The following is a 13428-nucleotide window of genomic DNA, read 5'->3' on the forward strand; positions in this document are numbered from 1 at the left end:
TAGGAAAGGTGACTGCGCAGAAATTGTCTTGGGAGCTTGTTTTTTGGCTAACAACATTAATATAGAGCTATTAGCAGAAAGAGCAGAATAGTCAGGAAATGGGATGCAGCAGCTCGCTTCGTGTTTGTGCCTGCTGGATTTGAGACTTGAATCGCTGGGACTTTGCAAAATGATGCTGAGACAGCTGAGACGTAGCTGAGAAAAACTCGGGGCGGGGGGAGGGGGGGGGCTGATGGAGGACCCCCAAGCCCAGCTGAGTCGGAAGAGCCTCCCACCCAGGGCACTGGTGGCTGTTTTAGCGAGGTATTAATTAACTGCGCCTCCTCGTGGGACGTTTTTAAGGGCCGCCGCTCCCCCCCCCCCGTCCTGCTGTGGTACCCAGGCTGGTCCTGAGTGCTGCTGGAGGTGACCACAGTGAGCTGGGGCAGGCAGGGGACGGTTTGCGGTGGCTGCTCTGGCGGCAGGGTCGAGCACGCAGGATTGGGTAAAGTTAATTAGAAGGATTTAATTACGCCTCCCCCCCCCCGCCCAAACACCATGTATAAAACACAGTTTTGTACCTACGCAGAGCTCGGGGAGGTTGTGGCCGCATCCAGAGGGACAAGAGGAATAAATAGGCAGGCTGGAAGGTCAGGCAGCAGAAGTGTAAATATCCATCACTACAACACACACACACACCGCCCCCGGTTTATCTTCCTCCTGCTGCCAGCTTCCAGGCTGGCAAAAAAAATTGGGATCGGGCAAATTCTGCCTCGGTGTGTCCGCGTGCACCCAGTGCCCATGCTGCGCTCCAGCAGTGGGGTCTGTCTGTGCCGGCAGTCAAATAAAAGGCGGTGCTGTAGCAAAACTGTTTACAGTTTGCTTCCCCCAGGCAGATGGTATCTTCTTCCCCTTTATCTGTTTGGAGCAGCCTTTGAACTTTAAATAGCCACCTTGTCGGAGCAGAGCTGGGTTTGGGGAGGGGTAGCATCCGCCTTCCCCTTCTGCCGGCCTGGGGACGGGTCCGAACGCTGCTCTGCTGCGAATGGAGCATCTCCCCGCCGGCAGCCGCTGAATCGCTGCAACCTGCACGGTTTGGCCCTGGAGCTGCGTAAATTACCGGGGAACTGCACTGCCCGTCTCCTTTCTCTGCCGGCTTTGACGTCTCTGCCCCGTGCAGCCCGGGCTTTCCCCTGCTCCCCTAAAATATGGCAGCTTGATGGCGCGTGGGCTGCAGGGAGAGGAGGAAACGCTGGTGCTGTGTTTGGTTTTTAGAGGGTGTGTGCGAAAGGGAAGGGGAGGCAAACACCTGGAGGCTGTAGGACGATGCCCGAGATGCAGGATGCCGTGGGATGCAGCAGGATGCGGGATGCTCGGACAGCCACAGGTTGTGCAGTAGCAGGAGGGGTGATGCATCCCAGGGTGCACACCGAGGAGCACCCCAAAAGCCTAAAGCCTCAACCCAAATCTCTCTCTCTCGGCTGCGTTTTAGCAATGATTTTATTTTTTTTTAATCTTCCTCCCCTTGTTTTCACAGCCCCCGGGCGCCGTTCCCGGTACACAGCCGTTGCTGCCCAATTCGATGGATCCCACGCGACAGCAAGGTAAACCCAGTGGAGGAGGGTGGACCGTTAGTGTTTCTCGTTAGCTGCTCATTTGCGACTCGAAGGGGCTTCTGGGCCGCCTAACGCCCCTGCTTTCCTCCCAACAGGGCACCCCAACATGGGCGGCCCCATGCAAAGGATGAATCCTCCGCGAGGGATGGGCCCCATGGGTCCCGGTCCGCAGGTAAGCCCAGCGCCAAAGAGCATCTTACGGCTCGGCAAACCGTCGAAACAACCTCCTGGGGCTCAAAGGGCTGGGAGTTCCCCCCTCCCTCCACGCCCTGTCCCCCCCATTAGTGTTAATGCGTTTTACATTAGTCTTGCATCTGGAAATCCCTCCTTTTAACAGGAGCGAGGTCTTCAGAGCTCATTAAGGGTATTGCAACCTCCCTCCCTGCCCTTCCGTCAGAGGGGATGGCACTTAGTGCCGCACCGGAGCAGCCTTTGAGTGCATTACACTGCTTGCCTGGGAAATAGTTACGGCCCTAACAGCAGGAAAGGGAAAGGAGGCTTTCATTAAAAATAAATAAATAACAAGAAATGGCAAAGATCCCTTTAGCAGGGGAATAAGGCTTTCCTTCGCGAGGTTCCCTTCCTGCTGCCTGCTCAAGCTCTCTATTTCGGGAAAGGGGAGTAAACTCTGGAAATTAAGCAGATCTGGGTTAATATATGCTGTCTTTCCGTTGATTCACTTTACGGAGTGGCTTGTTGTTGACTCACTCCTGTTTGTTCCTGCTACGAGACTTCAAAAACCGGATTACCATATTTTGGTTGGAGGTTTATCCTCTCTGCCTCGTCGCCTACGTCAAGTTTGTAGCGCGAGGATCAGAGTCTGTCAGGAGACGAGCGGGCGCGCTGGAGTTTTGTTTTGTTTTTCCCCCCCCCGAGACTGTTGCGATAAGCGAATATTGTGTAAAGAGGGGAGTTGTGTCATCTCTTTTTAACACCAACCTGAGGATGCTGCTCGGGGATGCCCAGCTGTCTCCGCAGGCACCGGGATCCAAACCCGGGATAACAAACCTGCACGAGCAGTGTTTCACAGACAAGCCCTCCGATAGCGCCGTTTAAAATCCTTCTTTCCTGGAGGATTGCACCCGAGAAAAAAAAAAAAAAAAAAAAAAGGCATTTGTTAGCGTGGCCTGCGCCAAGGAGAGCGGCGGCGCCTTGCCCGGGGGAGGCTGCTCGCTTCCCACTTCCAAAGCTCGCCGGGAAACTTGGAAGCGTCGAGCGCGCCTTGAGCGCCGCGTGGGATGGCGGCGGCTCCGGGAGCCGGCAGGAGTTGTGAAATGTTCAGAGCTTTTATTTTTGACTCCGCCGTTCCCTGTGTTACCTACGTTCGGGAGAGGGGTTTTTGGTTTTTTTAAAGGCAGCCTTCCTCTGGAGAAGCGCTGGGCTTCCCAATCTGGCACCCGCTGGGCGCCGCCTCCCCGCAGCCATCCGGGAACCGCCAAAAATATCGCACCAAACCCAGCAGCCTCTCACACCAGGGCTTTTTTTCCCTTTACATTTGGAAATCTAAAGATTTTGCATCAGGACCTTCCCAAATTCTCCTGAAATTATTCCAAAGGGCTGCAGAGCATCCAGCCGGGACATCCCGGCGTCCTGACAACAGCTATTTATTATGCACCGACGATGAATCATCCCTTACAGCCGGTGGCCGCTGCCTTTTTCCCTTTAATAGTCGCAGTTTTAGCTCTGCAGAAGCCAGGATTAGGTTTGCCGGTGCCTCTGTGAAGGGGCTTTGTAGCTCCCTGGGTTTCGGCGGTGTCTTGCCGGAGCCCGGCATCCAGGTCTCTCGGCACAGCTGCGTTCCCTCCCCACCCTCCCTCCCCATCTTTCAGATGGCTTCGTTTTCCAGCCTTTCAGCTCCAATTAAAAACGCTGAGCTTTTTTTTTTTTCCTTTTTTTTTTCTTTTTTTTTTTGTAAACAAGGGGTTTGATGCTGCTATTCAGTGTAAATGGCTGGAATTTCGATCAATTAAGGACTTGCCGTTAATTTGTTTGGGGAAAACCCTTTTCTGCCTCTTCAAAACAAACTTTGGCGATGCACCGTGCTCTGATGCATCCATAAATCCAGGGAAAAATCAACGGCAATGATGCATTGCACTTAAGATCCAGCTTGGAGCACTCCGAGGGGCTGCAAAGTAGGAAGCGGCCAGCCGTCCCCCCCTCCTGCCCTAGCAATTTTTTCTCTAAATAGCAGAAATACAGCCTAAAAAGATGCATCGTGGGGAAGGTGGGAGGGGAGGAGCGGCAGCGCGACCTAAATCCGGCTGCACGTCGCCCGGAGGGCACAGGGAGCCAAGCGCAGACCAAATGGAGCGCGGCATTCGGGGGATTCCTCTTCCTCCGCTGCCTTGGGCTTGGCTTTGTACTCCAGCTGGTTTTAGGAGATGAGGGACGAAGATCTGAGGCTCCCGGTCCCAGCTGGAGGCTAAGCCAGCGTGGAATAAGCCAGGAGAGGAGCCCCGAGAGGCTCCCCAAGCTGCAGAGAGCTGGGAAGCAACGGGAAAACAAGCCTGGCTTGTTTTTCCCTACTCCAGCCATTATCTTGGGAGCAGGGGATGCTCCATCTCGGGGGGAGCTGGCACAGCCTTTTCCGATCCTTACGCTGCAGCAATAACCTTCCGAGCGCCGCTGCTACCTTTTCCCCTCCTGCCCCTGTTTTCTCCTGCACAAAAAGACAAACCCAAAAGGTTTTGTTGCTGGCGCCCCGGGGGCTGTGAGCAGATTTGTCTCCCGGAGCTGGGAGGGGGCTGTTTTCCCTCCATCAGAGACCAGGGGGGGACTTTAGGGCTCAGCCTGACTCCCTCCCATATTCAGCTGCCTGTTTTTTTTTATAAGCGCAATTGCTAATTGCTTTTACGTTCATCATCATCTGATTTTTAAGCTCATTTTTGCAAATGAACCTTCTTGTTCTTTTTATTTGTTGGGGTTTGTTTTCTCCTTCCCTTGTCTTCTCCGGTTTCCCTTCCCGTTACGGTAGACTGACCCTTGGTTATCGTTGCAGAACTATGGCAGCGGCATGAGACCTCCACCCAACTCCTTAGGTCCCGGCATGCCTGGAATTAACATGTAAGGCAAACCCCGCACCGGGGGTGTTTGGCTGCCGACTCGGGCTTTGCAAGACCCTACGGATAAAAACCACAACGTTTAATTTTTTTCCCGTTTAATTTTGACCCCAGGGGGCCAGGAGCCGGCAGACCGTGGCCGAACCCCAGCAGTGCTAACTCAGTGAGTATCTTGAAGCAAGAGCGGGGCTGGTCAGGGACCGTCCCCGCAAACGAGGCCATTCCTCGTTAACTGAACCCTGCTAATGAGGAGGGGGTCCCCCAGGCTCTTGCTGCATCTGAAGCCTATGCCCGGCTCCCGTGCTGCTCTCCCTGCAGCGGGGGCAGCTGTGAGGGCTGGTGGGCCCTGGGACCCCCATCCTGGCCTGGCTGGGGGGGTGGTGGGGGCTCTTGGATGTGCAGCCCATGGGAGCCCCCGTGCACCCCGCGGCTGAACCCAGCTCTCTTCTCTCTATAGATCCCATACTCTTCTTCATCGCCTGGTACATACGTGGTGAGTCCTCCGTCTCCTTCCCTCCATCCCATCACCGGGGTGCAGAGATGTTACGATCGGGGAGTTCATGCAGTTTGGGGGGGATGCGGTGCTGAGGTCGGGGGGGGGGCGGGCTGGATTTGGGGGTGCAAGATCCAGCCGGGGGAAGGCGTTTGAAAGCGTGGGGAGGTGGGTGATGCCCCTGTTCGCGCTGCTGACCCCCACTTTGTCTCTCCGCAGGGTCCACCCGGCGGCGGCGGTCCTCCGGGGACGCCCATCATGCCCAGTCCCGCAGGTACGAGACACCCCCGCCCCGAGACCTCCTTCTCCAGGGGCAGCCTTCCGGGGATCCTGCCCCTTCCCCTGCTGGGAGAACCCCGTCCCTAGGGACAACCCCTGCCCAATTTTTGCCTTGTCGGGGAGCGAGCGGCGTGGGCCGCTTGGCTTTGGGATGGCATGTCCGTGGCATGTCCCCCTATGGATTTGGATGGTGGGGGGCTCGGGGAGGTGGGGAGTGCTACATGGCAGGGAATCACCTCCCCACGCTTCCCAGCCAGGACTTGAATTATTTTTCACAGTTGAATTTCTGTGATTAAAAACTTTGTGGATCTTCATTAAATACAAATTAGCCAGAAAATGGTGGTACTTAGAGGGAATTTTAGGTGATAAAATACAAAAGAATGAGTTCAAGTGGCATGAGTTTGTTTTAATTAAGAAATGAATTAATCACCCGACTTACTGGGCTTCACTGTTCCACAGATTCAACAAATTCAAGTGACAACATCTACACAATGATTAATCCAGTACCGCCCGCAGGCAGTCGATCGAATGTAAGTCTGCTTTCTAATAATTTACATATCAGATACCATAACAAATCATAATTAACTTCATCAGTTGAGAGTAAAGCACTTTAATTGATTTCAGCCATTTGTTACAAAACAGAAATAAAACAAACCATCAAAAAGCGATTAACTCTTTGGTGACTTTGTTAATTTTTTATGCTTATTAAGAGAGCGGCGGTCCTGCTGCTCTGGCCGAGGTGGTGGCAGCTGCGTGCCCGGCGAGATCTTGTGTTTTGTGGGGCGGGGGCAGATTTAAATTTCTTGAAATACTAGTTGGAGGGAGCCCTCTGTGCTGCCGTGCGTCTGGGTCACCGTATGGCCAAATTTTTTAGGTGAACCCATAGGACCATGAGCCCCAAAACATGCCCCATAGCCTCAGAGGGGTGGATGCATCCTTCCTCTTGCCCCGCTCCGGAGGGATGGATGAGGAGGGGACAGTCCCCAGTAGCCACCAGGGCCGTGGCAGGTGTGCGGGGTGGTTTTGTGGCTAAATTGGGGTCTGTTGCCTTTTTTCTTCCGCAGTTCCCGATGGGCCCTGGCTCCGATGGCCCCATGGGTGGCATGGGCGGCATGGAGCCCCATCACATGAACGGATCGTTAGGTGAGCGCCCGCGGCGGGGCTGTGGCTTGGGGGGCCCTCGCTCCCTGGGGATGCTGGCGGAGCATCCCAGTGCCTGCTGGGGGTCAGCCCCCGGTTCAGACCAGTGCTCAAAGCCTTCGGGGGGTAGGAGCATGGCAGGGGGACGCAGGGACCATCGCTGCATGCTCAATAAGGTTGTTCTCTTTTTGTGTCCCCCCCCTGCACAGGGTCAGGAGACATAGATGGACTTCCAAAAGTAAGTGAGCTGCAGAGCGGGTGCGTGGTCCCCCCCCTTTTCCCAGCCCTGGGGCGCCGGTGTGACCCTGATGGATGGGGACACATCGGGGGGACGTGACGGTGGCAGGCAGGGCTGCGTCCTGTCCCCATGGCGTTTCAGGGGCCGCTCACCGCCTCCCCCCCATCTCCCACAGAATTCTCCAAACAACATAAGTGGCATTAGCAATCCCCCGGGCACTCCAAGAGACGACGGGGAGCTGGGAGGCAACTTTCTCCATTCCTTCCAAAATGACAATGTGAGTGAGTGAGCCTCCCTGGGGACAGGGGGGGACGGTCCCCGGGGCATCCCGGCACGGTGGGGCGGCTGGGCTTGCCGGTGGGTGGCTTTTGGACCTGGGCTGTGCTGTGTGTGAGCTGCTCCGGGACAGAAAGTGGGGAGGAAGAACGTGCTGGTGGGTGCAAGCTTGGGTCCTCGGTGGGATGGGACTTACCGAGGGAGGGGAGAGAATCGTAGAATGGTGGAATGGTTTGGGTTGGAAGGGACCTTAAAGATCATCTAGTTCCACCCCCCTGCCTTGGGCAGGGACACCTCCCACCAGACCAGGCTGCTCAAAGCCCCGTCCAGCCTGGCCTTGAACCCCTCCAGGGATGGGGCAGCCACAGCTTCTCTGGGCAACCTGGGCCAGGGGCTCACCGCCCTCAGAGGGAAAAATTTCTTGCTAGACATTGGAGGAGAGAGGAGAGGATCCCGTGGGACGAAGAGGAGCGGGTGTGGATGCAGCCAGCTGTGCTGGCCTGGCCGATGCAAGGCGCTGTGCGCGGCTGCAGACATCCCTCCTCTTCTATTAGCAGCGCAGACACACGTGCATGTTAATTATTTGTTTTAAATTGCGTCTCACCCCATACTGTTCCGCTGATTTTCTCCCCGGAAAAGCGAGTTGCAGAGCAGATTACGCCCTGATAAATTTGAGCCTCCAGCATATCCTCTCCTCCTGATTTATTAGATCCAATTAGGTTGCTGTACAGCTGTCATCAGCCTCCTTTTACACCCTCCCTTCAGTGGCGGGGGCGGGGGGGGGGGTGTCTGGCCCGCCTGGTTTCTCACCCTGGCTCTGTCTCTCTTCCAGTATTCCCCCAGCATGACGATGAGTGTGTGATTTCCCTCCCCCTCCTCCTCTCCAGGATCAAGAGAGTCAGCTGCCGTTCGGAGGATCTCAACGAATTATGCAAGAAGAAGACGAAGAAGAAGCTAGGTGTATGGGCAGGGAGACGCGTGGCGGGGGCCAAAACCCCAGGTTTAGTTTCATGCAATAAAAAGGCCGAACTTTTTATTCCATAAAACATGAAGGACAAAACTTAAAATATTTCAAGACATGACAAGACCCTTCTTTGTGCAGAAGGGTTTATATATGTACATGACACTTCTTTTTGGAAACAAACGGAAGCCTCTAGCACCCAACTCCGATCTCTTTGCTTTGTTCTTTTAAATAAAGACAGAAACCGAACCTGTTGTATGTTTGTGCCGTGCGACACCAGGAAGCTAGTCTAGATATGAAATCTCATGTTGTCTCTGTTGTAGTCATTTTTTTAAATAAACTGGACAGTTTACAATGGTGGTTTTCGTTCAGAAGGCCTGTGTTTTTTTGGTTTGGGGCGTTTTTTTTTTTCCCTTCTATTTTTTGGGTGGGTTTTTTTGTTGGGTTTTTTTGGGGCTTGGTTTTTTTTTGTTGTTTTTTTTTTTGTTTTTTGTTTTTTTTTTTTTGGTTCGTTCGCAGCACCAACGCTTCCTCCTCCAGTTAACAAGATCTGCTTTGGGGAAGAGACTCCACCACCTCGTTATAAACTTGTTGAGGCAGGTGACCCCTTCCGGGATCCCGTCCTCGAATGGATGGTGATCCTGCTCTCTGTGACTGTGGCATGCACTGTGTTAGTCTTTCCCCCCCCTCTCTCGAGTGCAAGAAGAAATCTCTGTCCCTCCCTTCCCCACAGTCCTGCAGCTGGTTCACTGCAAAAATGGATTTTTTTTTTATTTTTTTTTTTTAAAAATCCATCGAAAGAAAGGGTTAATCTGACCTGGGACTTTGAAACTGTGATCTCCAGCTAACTTTGGGGGTTTTGTTGGTTTTTTTTTTGGAGGGGGGGGTGTTTATTTGCTTTGGGGGTGTTTTGCGGGGGGTAGGGGGTGGGGGGGGTGTTCTTTTCTTTAGAGACGTGCTCTTGTTTCACTTCTCTCTGATTCGGAACTGGACGGAGATATTTTTTAAGGAATTCTTGTTGTTAAAAAATGTAACCTTGCTCTTCTGTAGGCTCGCTCTGTAATAAGAAAATAAAAATTAATGGCAGGCCTGGAGGGCCCTTCCTTCTGGCGGGAGAGGAAGGGACGAGCCAAGGCGGCGGGTTGGGATCTCTGTACATGACACTACCCTGTAGTTTGGTCTTTGTTTTTCTCCGGCTCCCATTTCTGCTCCATGTATATCATATTCTGTAAAATATTCTCTCCCTTGGATTTGACCTTTGTGCGGATTATTGAAAGCATTGTATCTTGTTTCAGTGTTTTTTCTTACCTTGTAGTCTGGTTCGAAAATTACCGAGAGGGGAAAAAAAAAAAAAAAAAAAAAAGTAATTATTATACATTGTAGTTTGTGTACGATATTTGTTGATAATGTTTTATTAAAGGGATGTCTTTTTTCCGCACCCCTTCATTGAAATGTTTTTGGGGGACATTTGGCTTGTTTTTATTACTCTGACTGCAAGACATGAGATGACAAAACGTTTTTTTTTGAGCGTGTAATACAAATTTTTTTTTTTTTTTCCAATGTTTGCCTTCTTTTTTCCTAGGCATTTTAATTGTGCTTTACCTGTAGAAAGTCGCTGGGGAGGGAGGGGCGGGGGGGATGGGGGGGTCTGAGGGTGTCACTCTCATAGTTACAGTCAGGTTAATATTTTCCAAGTAACGCTGAGAAATAACCGAACGCAGATTTGTTGCCTCCTGAATATACCCGGGGGCTCCCCGGGGCGGGGGGGGGGGGTCAACTTTTTTTCCTTTTCCGCTTTCCATCTTGGGGTTGGGGTTTTTTTTTCCTTTTTTTGTTTGGTTTGTTTTTTTTGGTTTTTTTTCTTGTTCTGACAACGAGGAAATGAAAGGACCGGTTTTAATGTATTTTAAAATGAATAGCTAAATTATTGTCTTCATTGGTATGGGATGGTTTTTTTGAATGAAACGGTTCTCCCCCCTCCCCCCCCCCATGCTGTAATAAATATCAACATAAACATTTGATTTCGGTGCTCTGCAGTTTGTTCCTGGTGTTTGCTGCCAGACTTGGGGAGGGGGCGGGGGCGGGGCGGATTTTTTTTTTTCCGACCCTTATTTATCAAGGACCGAACGCCAGGTTTGGGATGTGGGAACGGAGGCGAGAGGTGGCCACACTGGGCAGGGGGGGCTCTGGAAGGTAGACGGGGATTTGGCTGCGGCGCAGGACCTTGGCGGGGGGGTGGGCTGGGAGAGGTTTGGTTTAACCGTTCTCGCTTCTTTTATGGGTTATTCTTTTTTAAGCATTTTGAAAATTTCGGCTTTTAGCGTAGAAAAACGGTCATTCCTGCCTTCATCAGGCTGAGGACGCGCTCGCCAGACCCTCCTCGCACCCAGCCCATCTGGCTGCACAGAGGGGGGCTTTCTGGGGCTAAAAAAGGGGGGATTTTTTTTTTTTTTTTTTTTTGGCACCCTGTCCCGCCACAGGATTCCCCCGTTAAGAGGCCGGAGGAGTTGGGACGATGGAGGTTGGCAACCCACGCAGCAGGTCACAGGTGGCCCAGGAGAGGAGTCTCGCCGCCTCCCACTGCTGGAGGCCTGCACCGCTGGGAGGTAAGCAAGGCGGGGGGAGGGATGCGAGTGTCACCTTAAAAGAAAAAATAATATATATATATATACACACATACATAGACTTGCAATGGGGTCTGCTGACCCCCTCCGGGAGGAAGGTCCGGCTGCGGTGCGGGGCGGGCGAACGCACCGTTGCGGGATCAACCCCAGCTCCAGGCTCTGAGCCTCCATGACCTGCCTCCCCGACGGGCGGCACCAGCGCCTGCTGCAGCGCCTGGGGAGAGAGTGGGGCTTTTTTAGGTCTTCGGATGAGCGGTTGCGAGTGCCGGGTGCCTGAACCGCTGCCGGGAGCTGCTGTCTGAGCCTTGTTCTCCGCCCGTGACTAGTTCGGGCAGGGTACGGCTGGCTGCGCTTCTGCGGCTTCTCTCCCTCCTTGAGGGAACGTTCAAACGTGGGCTCGGGGGCCTGTGAGCCATCCCGGAGCTCTGCTGGTCCTGGGGGACAATCCCACCCGGCACCTGGAGCCACGTCACCGCTGCAATTCCGGGCGTGAGAGCGGTGTGGTCCTGGATGCTCACGGAGCAGGGGGGCAATGCCTTGGATGGCTGCTGGGTTTGGGAACCACCCAGAAAAATCATTGTGCCTGCAGAGCCCATTAGCATGTAATTAACGGCGAGGCTGAGGAGCAGGGTGTGTTCGCACCCTTCGCTACCTCTGCAGGTTTGCCTCCGGGTTAACGCCACAGATGTCCCCGTGCCGGGTCCGCAGCTATCCCCCGATGCAGTTTTTGGTCCAGGTAACCACATCTCTGCGCTTTGCAGAAAGCAGCGTGTGGGTGTTGTCCATCATTGGGAAAATCGGCCCCCCAGGGGTAATTAGTTGATGAGGAGGAGGGCTTCCTGCGCTCCTGGCTTCCTGGAGCCATCCCTGCCCAGGCGGGCACCGCTCAGCCGCCTGGAGCGAGGGGCAGCATTGCTGCCTGATGTGTTTATTGCGGGGCACAGAAAAGCCCGTCCTGTTGGTTCTTACCAGGTTACAGCCTAATTTTGTTAAACACCGCCCTGAGAAACTGCCAAGTTCCCTCCTCTAAACATCTCCTGAGCCCAACCTTAGGGATAATTGTCTCCCACGTTAGTTTCCATTAAATTAAATGTGGGAGGAGGATCTGAACAACCAGGGGCTCCGGTCTGAGCACGGTGTGTACTTGCTGGCACCACGAGTGCAGCCCGTGGAGTCGGATCTTCCACCAGGAGAGGTTCAGGGGAAGGTAGTGTGGAGTGGTGGAGCTGGGATAACACACCGTGCATCACCTCCAGGGCAGGCTGGGGGCCAGACCCCCTGCCAGCGGCTGCAGAGCTCTCCTCTGGGCAGCCAGGCACTGCTGGGTCCTCATCTCCAGCCACCCTGTTCTCACATGTTCTGCTTCCCCCGGCTGCCGTTCATTAAAAGTTAATGCCTGGTTCTTGGTCCATGCTGAGGTAACGCCATTCATTGGTTGACGAGCCTTTATAACTTATTGATGCCAGCCCACGTGTGCCTCTGTGACCCATTGCCCTGCTCTGGGTCCCACCTCCCTCAGCTGGGCCAATTCCAGCAGGTCACACCGGAGGAACGAGCGGGTGAACCAGGTGAAGCCCAGCAGGACACCACACACGTGCATGGCTGTCTGTGGTAGGGGCTGCCTGGTTCACAGACCTCGTACCTGCACCACGACGGACCAACCTGAGCATCCATCCCCGGTGCTGAGCTGGGAGCCCTGCTCTGTTCCCTCAAGCTCCTCTCCTGGACCTCAGAGGAGCTTACCCAGCACAAGCATGAGCTGCTCCTTCCAGCAACACGTGAGTCCTGCTTCCCCACCACCACAGGCGACATCAGCTGTGTCCTGAGCAAACCAGGGACACAGTCTTGCATGCTTGTGTATGGTCCCCTCCTCTCAAGTGGCTTCCTAATACCTCTTGTAACCTGCTGAAGCCTCATTCCCCTGTTGACTGTCCCATGTCCTATTGCTTCTGCCATCCTCAAAATTGCCTTTGTTCTGCCTTTGTCCATCTCTCCCTGGGCTTGTGCTTCACCTCTGCTCAGTCTTGGAGACAGCAGGTCTCCAGCTTCACTTAGTTTCTCCTCTTCTACCACCTGTCCTAATAGAGATGTCTTTGTTGAGAGGTAAAGCATCTAAAGGGCCTTTGGCTCTTTCCTAAGCAGACCATCTTCACAGATTCCCACATCTACCAGAAGCACAGGAGGTGTTTCATTTCTCCACACCCCCTCTCCACCAAAGCCACTCTTCCACCAGGCTTCCCTGGTGGAACCGCTCTGCTCAGGAATGTTAACGCCGCCCTACAGGGTTTCCTCCCAAAGATGGGTAAGCTGGAAGGGTGAGGGGGTGTGGATACTCCGAGGGCTGTTGCCTAGAGCTGTTCGGCAGCGTCCGTGTGACAGAGCCAACAGCCTGAGAAAGAAACACCTACTGGAACATGCTCCACAGAGCACGAGTGTATTACAATATATTCCTGAATAACTGGGTGCAAATTACAGATCTGAACAGATTTAAATCGATGAGCTGAATTAGGCAACCCTTGAGCAGGCAGAATTAATGGGATTTAGATCAATGCAACCCTCACTAGATTATTTCTCTTTCAAGCATCTTCTCCTAACTACTGAGGGATTTGTTAGTTTAACTTACAGCCGACGCATCCCCATTTACTGGGTGCAACTGTCGATCTCAAGTTTGACTAGCGAAAATCTGTTTTTCCGAAACCTGCAGAGCTGTCTGATGGACTGAGACTGGAACACGCAACTGGGGTGTTCACCCAGACGGTCAGG

The 13428-nt window shown here is 53.5% G+C and overlaps 1 protein-coding gene across 3 annotated transcripts in view; it reads left to right on the plus strand.

Annotated features, from left to right (window-relative positions):
• Positions 1 to 9325, plus strand: part of SSBP3 (single stranded DNA binding protein 3) — a 55565-nt gene extending 46240 nt beyond the window's left edge. For all 3 annotated transcript variants that reach the window (XM_063342717.1, XM_063342719.1, XM_063342718.1), the window contains 11 exons: positions 1517 to 1583; positions 1691 to 1767; positions 4594 to 4658; positions 4769 to 4817; positions 5112 to 5147; positions 5367 to 5421; positions 5886 to 5956; positions 6491 to 6569; positions 6776 to 6804; positions 6980 to 7081; positions 7913 to 9325. In XM_063342717.1, coding sequence (XP_063198787.1) covers positions 1517 to 1583; positions 1691 to 1767; positions 4594 to 4658; positions 4769 to 4817; positions 5112 to 5147; positions 5367 to 5421; positions 5886 to 5956; positions 6491 to 6569; positions 6776 to 6804; positions 6980 to 7081; positions 7913 to 7942 — 660 coding nt within the window. In that variant the 3' untranslated portion in view covers positions 7943 to 9325. The remainder of the gene's footprint in view (positions 1 to 1516; positions 1584 to 1690; positions 1768 to 4593; positions 4659 to 4768; positions 4818 to 5111; positions 5148 to 5366; positions 5422 to 5885; positions 5957 to 6490; positions 6570 to 6775; positions 6805 to 6979; positions 7082 to 7912) is intronic.
• Positions 9326 to 13428: the final 4103 nt, after the last annotated feature.

The sequence above is a fragment of the Chroicocephalus ridibundus genome, chromosome 8 (genome assembly GCF_963924245.1).
Source record: "Chroicocephalus ridibundus chromosome 8, bChrRid1.1, whole genome shotgun sequence".
NCBI classification, from domain to species: domain Eukaryota; kingdom Metazoa; phylum Chordata; class Aves; order Charadriiformes; family Laridae; genus Chroicocephalus; species Chroicocephalus ridibundus.